The 13,281-nt window shown below is 58.0% G+C and overlaps 1 protein-coding gene across 1 annotated transcript; it reads right to left on the bottom strand.

Annotated features, from left to right (window-relative positions):
* Positions 1-492: 492 nt before the first annotated feature.
* ROBO4 (roundabout guidance receptor 4) lies at positions 493-13,184 on the bottom strand. Its single transcript, XM_054592828.1, is given in 17 exon segments — positions 493-1,405; positions 2,387-2,748; positions 2,870-3,103; positions 3,225-3,360; positions 3,537-3,644; positions 7,161-7,424; positions 7,550-7,686; positions 9,561-9,603; positions 9,730-9,915; positions 10,075-10,243; positions 10,596-10,705; positions 10,954-11,182; positions 11,282-11,409; positions 11,673-11,793; positions 11,984-12,141; positions 12,422-12,751; positions 13,048-13,184. Coding segments are annotated over 17 exon segments (3,096 nt in total). The 5' UTR covers positions 13,118-13,184; the 3' UTR covers positions 493-1,094.
* Between the last annotated feature and the right edge of the window lie 97 nt (positions 13,185-13,281).

The following is a 13,281-nucleotide window of genomic DNA, read 5'->3' on the forward strand; positions in this document are numbered from 1 at the left end:
GACTTCCTGGAAGGCCTGCCCCACCACATCTCTGGTCCCCTGTTTTGGCGGAAGGGTGTTCACCGGCCACCCATGACAGGTGGTTCCCCTTTTTGTGGAATGAGCTCCTTTGTCTATTTTAAGAAACTATCTGGGACTGGTCTTTGGGGAAAGGGCTGGGGCTGCTGAAAGCAAGAGCTGTCTTCTCAGGAGAAGCTGCTAAGACCAGTGGACCCTGAAAATGCCCCAGCCCTCCCATTTCTAGATTCTGCTTAAAATTTGGCGGATGAGCATAATCCTCCCCTTAGTCACAGAACAGAGATCAATGACATTCCCAAGTGTCAATGAATGCTTGCTCCCTTTCTAGCACAGGTGACTTCCTGGATCTCCAGGGCCCCTCCTCCAAATGATGCTCCGGCGAAGGAGCTCACAGAACCCAAGTCATTGCCATTTTATAGCATCAATTCCTTAAGCTCACAGTGGCAGCAGCGTGAGGAGGGTGTTTCTGTCCCGCACTCCACGCCTCCCTCCCTTCAGCTCCCTCCCCGTCCATCTGGAGCCTCTGCCTGGGTGCTGGGCTTCGCCTGCCTCCGGAGCCTTCTCTGTGTTTCCTCTGCGTGGTGTGGTGGGAGCGGAGGGGCCTCTATGGTGCAACGGTCCAGTGAGGCTGAGGGGAGGCTTGAGGGGCCCCTTCCGCCACGGCCCATCCCCACAAGCAGCCACTGTCTCTCAGAAAGATCCCTGGCCCCCACTCCTCGTGATCCTCGTGGGCAGGAGATCAGGAGGTGGGCTGCTCCTTCAGCCAGACAGGCTGGCAGTGCGCTTGGACAGGGCAGAGGAAAAGCGAGGGCGTCAGGTGGCGAGAGCTCCCTGCTGCCCAAGCGCCAGGTCCGCTTGGCTCTGATTCTGTGCTGTTTCAGCAGTTTTCACCTTTGAGGAGGGAGAGCTGCGCGGCAGGCCCATTGCGCAGGTGTACCCAGCTGCAGAGGCGCACAGACCAAGAGCCGCCGTCCAGGGCCCAGCCGTCCCTCGGGGCCAGAGGCTGACAGGAGAGGGAGTTCCAAGTGTCTTCTCGGGGGGTCTCAGGGACGTGCCTCAGGGAGTCCGTGGGAGAATCAGAGGACAGTGGAGTCACCCCCTGCTCCTGCCTCTCCTGCCACACCCAGGCTCCCTCGCAGCTCCTCCCAGAGCCACACAAGCCAGGCCGGTGGACACCCACTGCCAGACTTGGGTGCAGGACAGCTGAGGTGATGTCTCCGGCGAGAGTTCTAAGAGTCGGAGGGCCAGGGAGGCAGCCCCCTTCCCCGTTGCTGGATGTGATTGCTCTCCATGTCCTCGAGCCAGTCTGACCGCCACTCCCACAGGGGCAGGGAGAGGGTCGGCGTCAGGAAGAGGTCGTCCCGGGGGGAGGGAGGCGGGGAGGCGCCTGTGTGCAGGAGTACAGATATTAGTGGAGGGCTGGCCTTCACCCCTGGGAACCAGGGCGGAAAGCTTGAGGCCAGCTTAAGGCAAATACCCGGCCCTAAACACAATCTAAACCCAACTTGGCCCATGGGTCTTGGCGGCCCCAGCCCCGGGGACAGGAAGACAGTCGGTCGGTTCGTTTGTTCAGAGAAAACATCTCCAGGTGGCCTTTCGCCCGCGCCTTCCCTTCACTGTCCCACTTGGGGCATCCTTTCCTGCCTCCGTTGCGGGACCTTCTGCCCCGATACTCCTTGCTCTCTCATTCACCGCAAGCCTGGTTGTTTTTCTTAGGGGCATAGGGTAGAGTCGGGGTTCATAAGATGGCTGTAGGGACTCTGAGAGAGCAGATGAGGACGGGAACACCAAAGAGGCACGGGGAGACCTGGCTGCCTCTGCTGACATGGAGATGACGGTCCCATTCTGCTAGACGCTTGAGGGGTCAGCCCGGGTGTCCCCCCCGCAGCCACACCTGAGGCGAGAGGAAGCGCAGCAGAGGTAAGAGAGAAGACGGAGCTTCCCCCCGCGAGGAGGAATCTGAAACACTGGGCTACAGTAAATAAAAGAAGCTGGGAGCCGCCTTTCCCGGAGAGGAGTCTGGGTGACAGGGAGGGGAATGGAGGCTGCAGTAGGCTGCCTCCAGCCTTCAGACGGGAGGACCCGTTTTTGTTTTCTTGGGTGACCTCCGGCATGTTAATGAACCTGTTTGACTTACAATGGCCTCATTTGGAAAAGAATAAAGACTATTCCTCATAAAGGTATTGCTATTGGATGTATGTAAAGTGCTTACCAGAGAGCCTGAGACGTGGTAATCATTTAATAAAAACGAGCTGTCATAGGACCACAACAGCGAAGACCATGACTAGAAAGCTTTGCCTCTTGGTTGGGGAGGAGGGGGTCTTACGGAGCCGTGTCCGCTCCAAGGGGTGGAGCTGACCAGACGTACCTGTGAAGACGCAGTCTGCGTCCCTGGGCTCCAGACCAAAGCCAAGGCTGTCCACGGCCACTGCCAGGGCCCGGGCGAAGTAGGCGTCCGCGAGGAAGGAGCCGTCGGAGGAGCTGACGAGGCTGGCCCTGGCACTGGGGGCGTTGTCCTCGGAGGCCGAGCCCCAGCCGTTGGCCAAGGAGCCCTCGCTGGGGGTGGGGGTGAGGCAGGGCCGAGGTGGGCACAACAAACCCCTCACCTCGGACCCTACCGCTCCTCCAGCCCTGCCCATGTCTGCCAACTCCGAGGACGCTGTCGGGATGCTGATGTACCCGTAGGTGCTGGGCGGGGACGGAGCCCGGGGCATGGGAGAGACAGCGTTCCTAGGAAGAGGCAAAATGGGAGACAGCGGGTAGGGGGGAGACATTCTGTCTAGGGAAGGCCTGAATGAGGCAGGGACGATGGGCCTCCTTGAATTCTTCAGGTTTTACTCAAGCCACTCACCTGGGGGTCTCCTCACCCTCACTGAGCTCCAGGCACAGGGCCACCTCCTCGGGGGTCAGCACGCTGTCCTGGTCCTCCCCCAGGGATGACAGTGAAGAGCTGGACAGGCGGCTGGAGGCTGGGCTGGGGCCAGAGAGCGAAGAGGCCTGGTGGCTAGAGTGGCTGGGGGTGCTGGAGGGGGTGGGGGCTGCTGGCAAGGGGAGAGGGGAGGGAGCGTGGGGCTCCGCCAAGCGTCTGTTGGGGTGAGACAGAGATGGCAGGGCGGTCAGTGCCATTCTTCACCGCCCCCCAGCCCCGTTCAAGCTCAGCTAACACCCCACCCCAAACCATGCCTTTCGACCGTGAGTCCTCTTACAGGGTCTGTTGATTCTGAGTGGGGGATCCATGAGAAGAGAGGGGGGCTGGCGGGAGAGGGCGTGTCAGCTCAGTGGAGGAGCCGAGAAGTTGCGGTCCCAGGGCCCGCCAGGCAACCAGAGCTCGGGGCGCAGCTCCTGGGCAGGAGAATGGCAGGACCCCCATCAGCCCCAGACCCCAGCCGGCCCCCGCGCCTCCCCTCAGCTTCCAGTCCCTACACCCCACCCATCCAGCCTCCTCAAGGGCAGGTGAAGCCAGGTGTAAGCGCTGGTGGGCCCTTGCCCCTATACCTCACCGCCTCTCTTCCTCTCACCTGGGCTTTGGGAAAGGTTTTTGGAGCCTTTATTCCCCAACTCCCAGGTGCAGAGCTCCACAGGGTGGCTGGTCCGGAGCAGCGGGGAGCTGTTGGCCTGGTGCAGCTCTGCAGAGGAAGAGCCAGCCATTGGCGGGCGAGCCAGGGTGGGCCTCTCAGACCCAAACCACAGGCTCGCTCTTCAGCTTTGTTGTTCAGTTACGCTCTAGGGCTCTTGAATGCAGACAAAAGAAGGAAGAACCTCCTCCACCTTCTCCCCCCACTACCTGTCTTCAGCCTGGCGACTGTGATAGGGTGGAAGGAGCACCAGGTTTGGAGTCAAAAAGTGGCTCTCACAGCCCAGCTGAGCCATCACCTGCTGTGTGACCTCATGTAACTCCGTAACTCCGTGAACCTTTCTGAGCCTCAGTTTCATTTATAAACACCCACTTCAAATAATGGTTTTTCCAATTAGATAAAAATAGATAAGGGTCCTAGATAAGAATCAACAAATGAATACATAAATAAGTGGAAAAACAAAATCAATTTTTTCTCTCTCCTTCTTCCTCTCTCTCTATAAAATCAATCAATAAAAATTAAAAAAATAAACTATTCTTGTCTAAAAAAAAAGGATCATAAAGTTCCTGGCACCTAATAGCTTTCTTTTTTTTTAACCTATACATTCCAGTCTTCCTGATCTCTATATCCTCACGTGACTATTCTCAGTAATTCTGGCTCCGTGAAGACACATACTCTTTCTTTTTTTGGAAAGAATCTATTAATTTCCATCTATCACACTGCGAAATCTCACGTGCTTCTGGCTAGTTCTGCCCTCAGAAACTTGCGTGTCTCTCCCCCCGGAAGATGGGTTGAATTGTCAAATTGTGCCGAACGCGGGTAAGACACAAACAAGGAAGCCGAGACCAGGCCAGGCGGGGCAGGAAGAGGAGCTTTAGAGGAGGAAGATGTGTTGGCCTCACCCGGAGAGGCAATGCCCTGCCCGTGGACAGTCAGTGTTTGTTGAATAAATGAGTGGCTGAGGAATGCTATTAGAGATGCAGGTGCAAACACGTACACACGTGATTCACCTCACACAGGTGAATCACGTAGGAAGTGGCAGCTTTCACACTTAGAGAAGAGGCTGAGTGAACTCTGACAATAGAGAAGCTGTGGTGGCTGAAAGAACAGGCCCAGCCATGTGCAATGCCTTCTGGTCAGGCCGCCACCCACGTGGATCTAAGTTCAAACCAGAGAGGAACCGGGTCACAGAAATAATAGAAGTAGAAAATAATAGTTTCCCAAGACCAGGAGCCAGAACACCAAGCAAAGGAGGGCAAGGGAGGGCAAAAGAGGAAAGAAACAGCCTTCAGATTAGTGTCACATGATCAGAAGCCCAGACCCAAGGCCAGGCAGGAGCTGTCAGGTCTGCCTGAGCTCAGAGAGCTGGGGCCCCCGTGGGCAGCGCAGAGCAGGGGCAAGGCTGAGCGCCCATCGGGGCCCTGGGGACGCATGTGTGCCGTGGCTGGATCATCTCAGCCTCTGGGGATGAAAACCCACACAATGGCTGGCCCTCCTCCACCCAAGGTGGCTTTAGTACTTGGGCTGCTTTGGTTTTTATACATTTCCTGTAGTTGTCATGTGATGTCGGGAGGCCAACTGCGGGCGCCCTAGCTCTGCTCTCGTCAGTTCTATCTTCTCTAGCGCCCGGCTTCTTAAAGAAGCTCCGAAATGGGGACAGGTTGGCTGGGTGGTTGTATGGAGAAGGAAGGGAGAACGACAGTCCTGGAAAAGGTCACACTTGTCCCAGCCCCTTTCCTCTCCTCTAAAGGATCCTGATAACAAAAAGCACCCTCCCACCTTGCTTGGAATGACTTGGATTTCAGTTTCAATGATCTTTGAATAAACTACACAATAAAAGAGTTTTCAAGGTTAGACCAAACCTCATTGGCTATACCCGAGTTGCAATAAATATTTGTTTGAAGTGAGGATATTCGGTGCATGCATCTGGCAAAGTACACGGGACTAAGAACTTGGTATAATGGATGTGACATGGGAGAATGCAGTTGTGATAATAGTGACCATGGAGACAAACCCCAACTAAGGTCAATTAGTAAGAAAAAGGAGTAAGTTAAGGGGAGTAGAGGCACTGAGAGAGCCGCCCAGTTTTAGGAAATGAAGCATCATCATCAGCCTTGGATGAAGGGACAGCAGTAGAGCCAGGGCCACGGCTCTGGACAAGAGCAGAGCATGATCTTGCCGTAGCGGCTGAGGTCCCGGAAGGCAGAGGTGGGCCAAGTCTCCATTCGTCCACAAGGCTCACTGTGGCTGACCCTTCCCGGGGCAGGGCCGGGGTGGGGCTGGGGTGAAGGGAGGCACGGTGAAGGGAGGACCGAAGCCCCGAGGGATGTTAGGAAGCCCCGTCTCAGAACAGGACCCTTTCCGAAGAATCCCCTGCAGAAAACCACTCATTCCTTTAGCAGCACTATTGTTCTAAGGGGGGCTTTACGCTATATTCAAAGCCATGTTCTCCAGCGAGGAGCTGGTTTCTAAACGAGATTTATGCGACCTCTTTTTACTTGGTATTTCATTACCACTGAGAATTTCTAATGCAATAGCTATGAGGCAAAGCTGGGGGAAAAAAATGTCAGCTTTGCTGATACTTAGTGTCATAAAATTTTGGATATCAGATAAGCTCTTAATGACTCTGGATCCATATTTGTCTTAATAAAAGTCTGATTATAAGCTCTAAGAAAATTGGCTGTTGAACATTAGTAAATCTCCCGATCCAGTGCAGAAGGTCCAGAAAGAGAGCACATGGCGTACAGGCCAAGGTTCGGAGGCGTGAGAAAGGAGTCTGCGAGAGTGTGGGACGCTCCCAGGGAGATGCGAAGTGGCCTTTGGGGGCAGACCCCTCTGACTTCGGGTCTGAGTTTTGCAGCTTATTGCCATGGGGTTTTGAACAAGTTACCCAATTCTGCTTCCCTTTCCCTATCTGTAAAATCCGAGAAATAATGCCAAGTCAACACGTTGTGATGATTAAATGACATAAAGATAAACAAAGCGCCTAACATAGTGGTTGTTAAAGAAACAGAGACTTAATTATTTCCCTCCGCAAAGTCAAAGCAGGTTGCTGGAAGTTGGAGACATCTGGCAGAAAGGCCTTTTCTGGGAAGCAAGTGGGGAGTCGGGCCTGGGCAGACTCATATGCAGCTGTTCGCGGGAGTGGGAGGCTTCGTGCCAGCGCGGTTCAGAGTCTGCCAGGTTCTAGAAAGACTAGTGTGCCTGTCAGGCACTTTCCTTAGGCTTTGAGCCCTTAGAGGGCAAGGACCGTATCTGGGATCGCTTGGGTCCCTGTGTCTGGCATAAAGCGGTGCTTATTAAATGTTGGTTGAGTTGGCTGTGGAGGCAGGGCTCGCTGCTGGTGCGGCCAAACTGAAACGTGAGCGTGGCATACGGGAAAGCCAAGGCCGGCACCCTCCTAGCTGGGTGCTTCGGCACGGGGATCCCCTAGGACGGGAGAATCGAAGCTGCGCGTGGGGTGCTACCTCTCCCCATCTTCAAGGCCCCAGCCACACTCCCACCACATCCCACTCCTGGTCCCTCCTCCCACCCGCTCTGGGCTGGGTCCGTGCTCCCCATCCTTACCCTGCTTCTTTTTGGCCTTCCAAGCCTCTGCGGGGGCCGCAGAAAGGCGCGGGGAAGAGAGCCCCCTGCGGCCGCTGAGGCTGTCTGAGCTGGCCCAGGGGCTGGGGAGCTGCGTCAGCTGCGGGGGGCAATGCCTGATGGCTGAGGCCTGGGGGCTGGGCCGGGCTGGGGGGCTGGCAATGGCCTCAGCGATGAGCGAGCCGTAGAAAGTTCTGGTGTCGGGAAGCAGGGGCACACCAGGGCTGCGGGGATCCCAGGAGATCACTGCAATAAAAAGTGGCAGGGGAATCATGGTGAACTTGTCCTGCCCACGTGTCCCTCCCCTGCAGCTCTGCAGCTGTGGGACGTCTGCTCCCTCGCTGGCCCTGGCCCCCACTGGGCAGGCTCACGGGAGCGACGACGGTCTAGTGGGTCCCGGGGGTCCACTCCCAGCCGGCTGCTAAGGCTGCTGCTGCTGCTCAGGTCCCGCGAGCCAGAGGTGGACCGCCAAGTGTCTGCCAGCCAGGGGGAGTCGCTGCGATCCGTCCTGCAGCAACGGGGGCCGTGGAGAGGGGGCATGAGAAACAGGGTGCTGTGAGAACCAGAGGGTAGCCAAAGGTGCTGAGAGATGGTGGTGGAGGCTTTATTCTGCCTACATCTCAGCCCTTAGGCTGCTTAAAACCTCTGACCCGATGTCCCAAACTCAGTGCCTTTTCTTATCCTGGAATCAGAGGACGTCCAGGATGCCCAGAGCTAGGAGGTATTAAAGAGAAACAGCTGTGTGCTAGGATGAACGGAACATATATTGGGAGCCAGACAAACCCAGTTTGAAAATGCCCCTCGGCCACAACCCAGCGGCCCTGGAAGTAAGCCTGTCGGCCTCGCTAAGCCGCAGTTTCTTCCTCTGTAAAAGTAACAAGAGGCCTCCCATGTAAGGCTGACGCTGTGAGCTGGAATGAAACATGGGCTAGCAGAGCAGGAGCTTGCTGCGTGAATGTTGGCCCCTACCTCTGGTCCGGGTCCCTTTGGATGGGGGTGGGGGGCAAGCTGGCCACCTGAGCGATCTTTCAACAACAGGGATCAGACCAAAACACTCCCTGCCCGAAACCTTCAGAGGCTCCCCATTTACCAGGAGAGAGCCCAGCTGCCTAGCGTGGCTAACAGGGCCTCGCTGGTCTGGCTTCCAGCTCCCTAACCTTATCCTTCTCTCTGACCCATCTCGCAGGCTATGCCCCAGCCAGACTAAACGGCTTTTGTTTCCCTGTGAACTTAGAGGCTCTTTCCTGCTGCCCTCTTTGGCCTTTTCCTTCTTACTGTCAGGGTACGTGTGAAACCCTCCTCCCATGTTTCCCCAACCGAATCTCCTGGCTGATCTTGTACATGCTTGTGCACTTCCTGCTCTGGGCTGCGTTCCCACACTAACATGGATGTCTCTGTCAGGACTGCGTTCCTGGCGGATGGAGACTGTTCAAAAGGAATGAAGGTATCTCCCTCAAGGACAGGGATGAAGTCCCAGGGTGGGAGGGCAGACAAAGTTCGGGGCAGAGCAGATAAAGCCCAGGGGTAACTAAAGAGAAAGGCTGGTTGGCGCAGAACAAGGCAGGAACACGGCACCAGCTTGGGATCTTGCTCTGAGCTGAGAAACTGACAGCAAAATGGTCTGGCACATAGTGGGTGTTCAGTAAACTTCCGTTGAAAGGTGCAGACCTGGGGTGTGAAACCGCGCAGAGGAAATGTAATGAGGTAAAGAGCGGGAGAATGTGGGCAGGTAAAAATGGTTATTCAGTATAAGGTTCAGTCAGTAGGATTAAAAAGCATGCTTGCTTTCTCCATATTTTGTCTCATAACTGCAGACCTGCTCTGGCAGCAAAACACACGTGGAGCAGAGGTAGCAGCCACTCCTCTTCCGGCCAGTGAGGAGGAATCTGTGGTGTAGGGGCAGGGTGCCCTCTACTGGAAGGGGGCAGAAATGGATTATCCTGAAGGAAAGATGGCTCTATAGGTTGAGGCATTTACCAAAAGCCAAGGTCCTGCTAGGTGAACATGGAGTGTACAGAGAAAATTAGAAATTAGGCTGGTCCCCCCATGCTAGGTATTCTCCACCCAGGAGAATGAGTCAGCAGGAAAGAGTGGTCCCCATTGTCAGAGAGAGGCTGGCGACAAGAGCACTGGGTTAGGGGTTCAGAGGGCCAGCCACGTGGCCAACTTTACGATTCCCAGTTTACTCTCTCGTACGGTGGTGTGATAGCAACATTATTGAAAGAGAAAATAAGTCTCACTTGGAGTCAAGGAGAGATTCAGGGATGAGGATTCCAAACTGCCTGGAGCACAGGAGACTCCGTCCAATTCCCTGTCCTGGCTCCACGAACCCTTGGTCCCCCTGCCCCTCCCTGACCTCGGCCGCTCCCCTTCACCTCTCACCTGTGTTTCAGGATGGCATCCTCACTGGTATATCTGTACAGACCTAAGAGAAGGCAGGAAGAAGGTGAAGCCTAGAGTCCCCAGCATCAGGCTGGAGATCTAACCCCCCACGGTGTTCTGACGGGACCCAGGGGGCCCTGACCACCTGCAGCCCACTTCACCCGCTCACCTGGGCCCAGGTGCACCCCAGCTCGGCGTCGGCGGTGGATACACATGGTGGTGATCAGCAGCAGCAGCCAGAGCACAACACTGCCGGTGGCAATGACCTCTGGACGCCTCAAGGTGGCTCTCAGCTGCTCCAGGGTCCATGGACCATGGTCACTGGGTTCTTGCGGGGCTTGCTCCATGGCCTGCTCTGTATGGGAGTTGGAGCTCAGGGGTAGGGGGCTGGTGAGGCAATGGGGGTCGGACAGAGGTGGGAGAGGAGCTGGAAGTGGGAGGTGGGAACAGGGGGAGAGGAGGGTGGGAGCTGGGGCTGAGGGATACGCGTGGGACCCGTGGGTACTGCCCTCACCTAAAACGAGGCAGGCGGGGCTGCTGGGCTCCCCAGCCCCAGCCCCAGTGACTGCGGCCACTTTCACACAGTAGGGACCTGGCGCCTGGGTGGCGATCTCCAGCTGGGTCTGCTCGCCTGCCACCGTCCAGTTGGTGGGGGGCAACGAGGTGTTGCCCAGGCTCCACACCTGAGGACAAGCCAGGGTGAGCAGCGCCCCCGGGGCTCTGTCCCGCCGCTGAGCCCTTCCCCTGCAGGCCAGACTCTGGGCCCGGGTCGTCCTGCCTGCAGTTCCCTGACCTTAACCTCCCTTTCCGTGTCTGCAAATTGGGGATAAGAACCCAGGTGGACTGTGAGGTGAAATGAGGTCAGGTCGGGAGCCGCTTGGCAGGGTCTGGCGGACCCTCACTCAACAGCGGTAAGTGTCCCTTGCTTCTCGGCACAGGCACCTTTCTCAGCGCCCAGCGCAACGGCATGCAGGACGCCAGGGGAAGGGAGGTCCCGACACCACTAGGATAGCATGTGTGAGCTTGTGGGGGTACCTGGTAGCCACGGATGACGCCATTGCGGTTTTCTGCAGGTGGTGGGACCCAGTTCACAAGGACACTGCCATTGCCAGGTTTTAGGGTCACCTGAGGAGGGGCACTGGGCACTGGGGTGAGGGAGAGAGGCTTTAAGGAACACTGAAGGAGAGGACTAGCAGAAAGGGCTGGGATGGGGACACAAGCCAGAGGCCACACTGATGACAATGAGACCTCTGCTCGCCTGACCAGGGCAGAAGGGAGTCCAGGAGGAAGACCCACCATCCGCCCAGGCCAGTGTGGGACAGCCCTCCAGGGCCCCCAGGGAAGAAGGGACCAGAGGCTCTATTATTGGGTCCTGGGGGCATCCGTGCCCGACCTTGCTCAGGCAGCCTCAGGAGTATCACGTTGCTGTCAGGGCCTCGAGCCCGGCCGGAGGATGGCCTCACTTTCAACTCGTAGTCTTGGCCCCAGTGGAGGCCGCCAAGCTCTGCGCTGCACAAGCCAGCCAGCAGGACCTCTGCCCACGGAGCCCCCTGGCCTCCGGGTACCGTCTGGGCCCTGAACAGCGCTGTGTAGGACTGGGCGGGGGCCGCAGGGCCGCTTACCTGGGAAAGCGTCCGGAGAAAGTCGCAGGGCTCAGGGGCGCGTGACCGGTCCTTTCTTGAGCCCTGGCCTGGTTCCCACCCCCGGGGCCTGGGCCTCACCTTCCAGCTGAGCCACACAACAGGCCCAGACTTGGTGCCCTTTGAGGGGTCCGGGTTCAGCAGCGTCACGTTTTCTAGGTGGATGTGCACAGCCAGGGGCTCCAGGGGCTCCGTGTAGCCCTGATGCTCTGAGGGAGAATGAGGCTGCGCTGGGTCTACAGGCCCAAGTGAAGGGACTCGAGAGCAGAGTATCCCTTAGCTGCTGAGCAACCCAAACTCCCAGGTCTCCCAGGATGAGAGACGTCTATTTCCATTTAGGTTGGGGAAGCCTCCTCCACAGTGGGGTTCCCACATACCCTAACCTCAGCCAAAACCAGACCACGCCAGCCTAACGTGAGCCCGCTCCCTGCTCCCCGCCACATTGGCCCTGACTTTAGCTACCCTCCCTTACCCTGGACAGTCACCCTGGCTGCCCGGCTCTCCCGTTGTCCTGCGTTGTTGATGGCCATGCACATATAGGTCCCTTCATCGCTCTTCTCTGCTCTAAGCATCATCAAGGAACCCCAGGATACCTGTCAGGGCCAGGTGTGTGTGAGTCTCCCACGTGGGGAAGGGGTCCTGCCTTGGGAAGGAAGCTTAGGGCCTCCGTGCCTGCCTTTCCTCAGATTCCACAGGGCACTCGAGGCTGGACAGGGGTCGGTCCCTCGGGGTATGCCCAGTAGTGCGCAGGAAAGGAGGGACGGGGAAGGGAGCTAGACTCACCGTGTGCCGCCCCGGCTGGAGGGCCAGTGGTTTGCCATCCTTCCACCATGAGACTGTGGGCTCTGGGTGGCCCCAGGGTGGCCCGCACTTCAGGATTACCTGCCCACCCACCGTGGCCACGGTGTCCTCAGGCTGGATCTGGAAATCCTCCTGAAGGACTGTGGGGGAAGGAGTCTCTGCAGGGAGCAGTGTCCAGTCCTCGCGTCCCCAAATGTCCCCCCTTGGTGTCTCCTACCACACCTGCCCCGTTCCGCTTTTTCACTGACTCGTGCCCCCTCTCAGAGCCCCACCTCCCAGGGGTTCCATCCGGGCCCAGCCCCATCCCAGCTCTGTCCTCCGTTCCCAGCCTGAGCCTCCCCCACAGCCAGCCCTTCAAGCCTCCCTCGCCGGCCTGTTGCCCCAGCTGTGCCCCACCCGGCCTCCCCTCCCAGGCCTCACCAGGCACGGACAGCCGAGCGCCGTGGCTCACGGCTGTGCCCAGCCGGTTGCTGGCCTCACACGTGTAGATGCCAAGGACTGTGGATTGGGCCTGGCTGTCGCGGGCACGTCCCCGGGCAGGGGGCTGCCGCAGCAGCAGGGTCCCATCAGGTAGGAGGTCGTGTACGTCTGGGGGTTCCATGCTCAGGGGCTGCCCGTCCAGCAGCCAGCGAATGGTGGGGGGCGGCCGGCCTGAGGCTCGGCAGCTCATCCTGGTGGGGCCAGGTTCCTGGAGCAGCTGGTCCTGTGGGTGGACTAGGATCTGGGGTGGGGAGTCCTGGGCCATGCCTCCTGGAAGGGAAAGGGAGGTGGAGCCCGGTCTGAGTACCAACGCCTCCGCTTTGCCCTGTACACCTCGTCTGCCCTCTCTCATCTGAGGATCATCTCCCAAGTAACAAGCTAGCCGAAAGGGGAGAGGGCATTTTGAACTCTCAGTCTGTCTGTCTGTCTATCTCTCTGTTTTGCACACCCATCTTCGTCATCTCCGGTGCCCCGACTGGTGAAGGGAGGAAAAGGAGCGAGCCTCTTCCCTGGCCAGGCCTTGGATTGAGGGAGCCAGGGCTAGGAGGGGGGACGGCCACACTCACCCGTGCTGAGCAGAAGCAGGAGAGGCAGGGGCGACCGGAGCCTGAGGAGGCCCGCTCCTCCAGAGCCCATGCCTGCTCGCGGGTCTCCGTCCTGGTCCCCAGCACTTTGTCCTGCTGCTCTGAGCCCACAGCCAGGGAAGGAGGGGCAGGCCGGCTGGTGGCGGGTGTTTGTGGCTGAGACTGCCCAGGAGGGAAGCAGCTTTGAGGAAACCGATGCTTCCTGCCTGGCCCTCG

Source organism: Pteronotus mesoamericanus, unplaced genomic scaffold (genome assembly GCF_021234165.1).
Source record: "Pteronotus mesoamericanus isolate MK-2021 breed Mesoamerican mustached bat unplaced genomic scaffold, CSHL_Meso_final scaffold_371, whole genome shotgun sequence".
NCBI classification, from domain to species: Eukaryota; Metazoa; Chordata; class Mammalia; order Chiroptera; family Mormoopidae; genus Pteronotus; species Pteronotus mesoamericanus.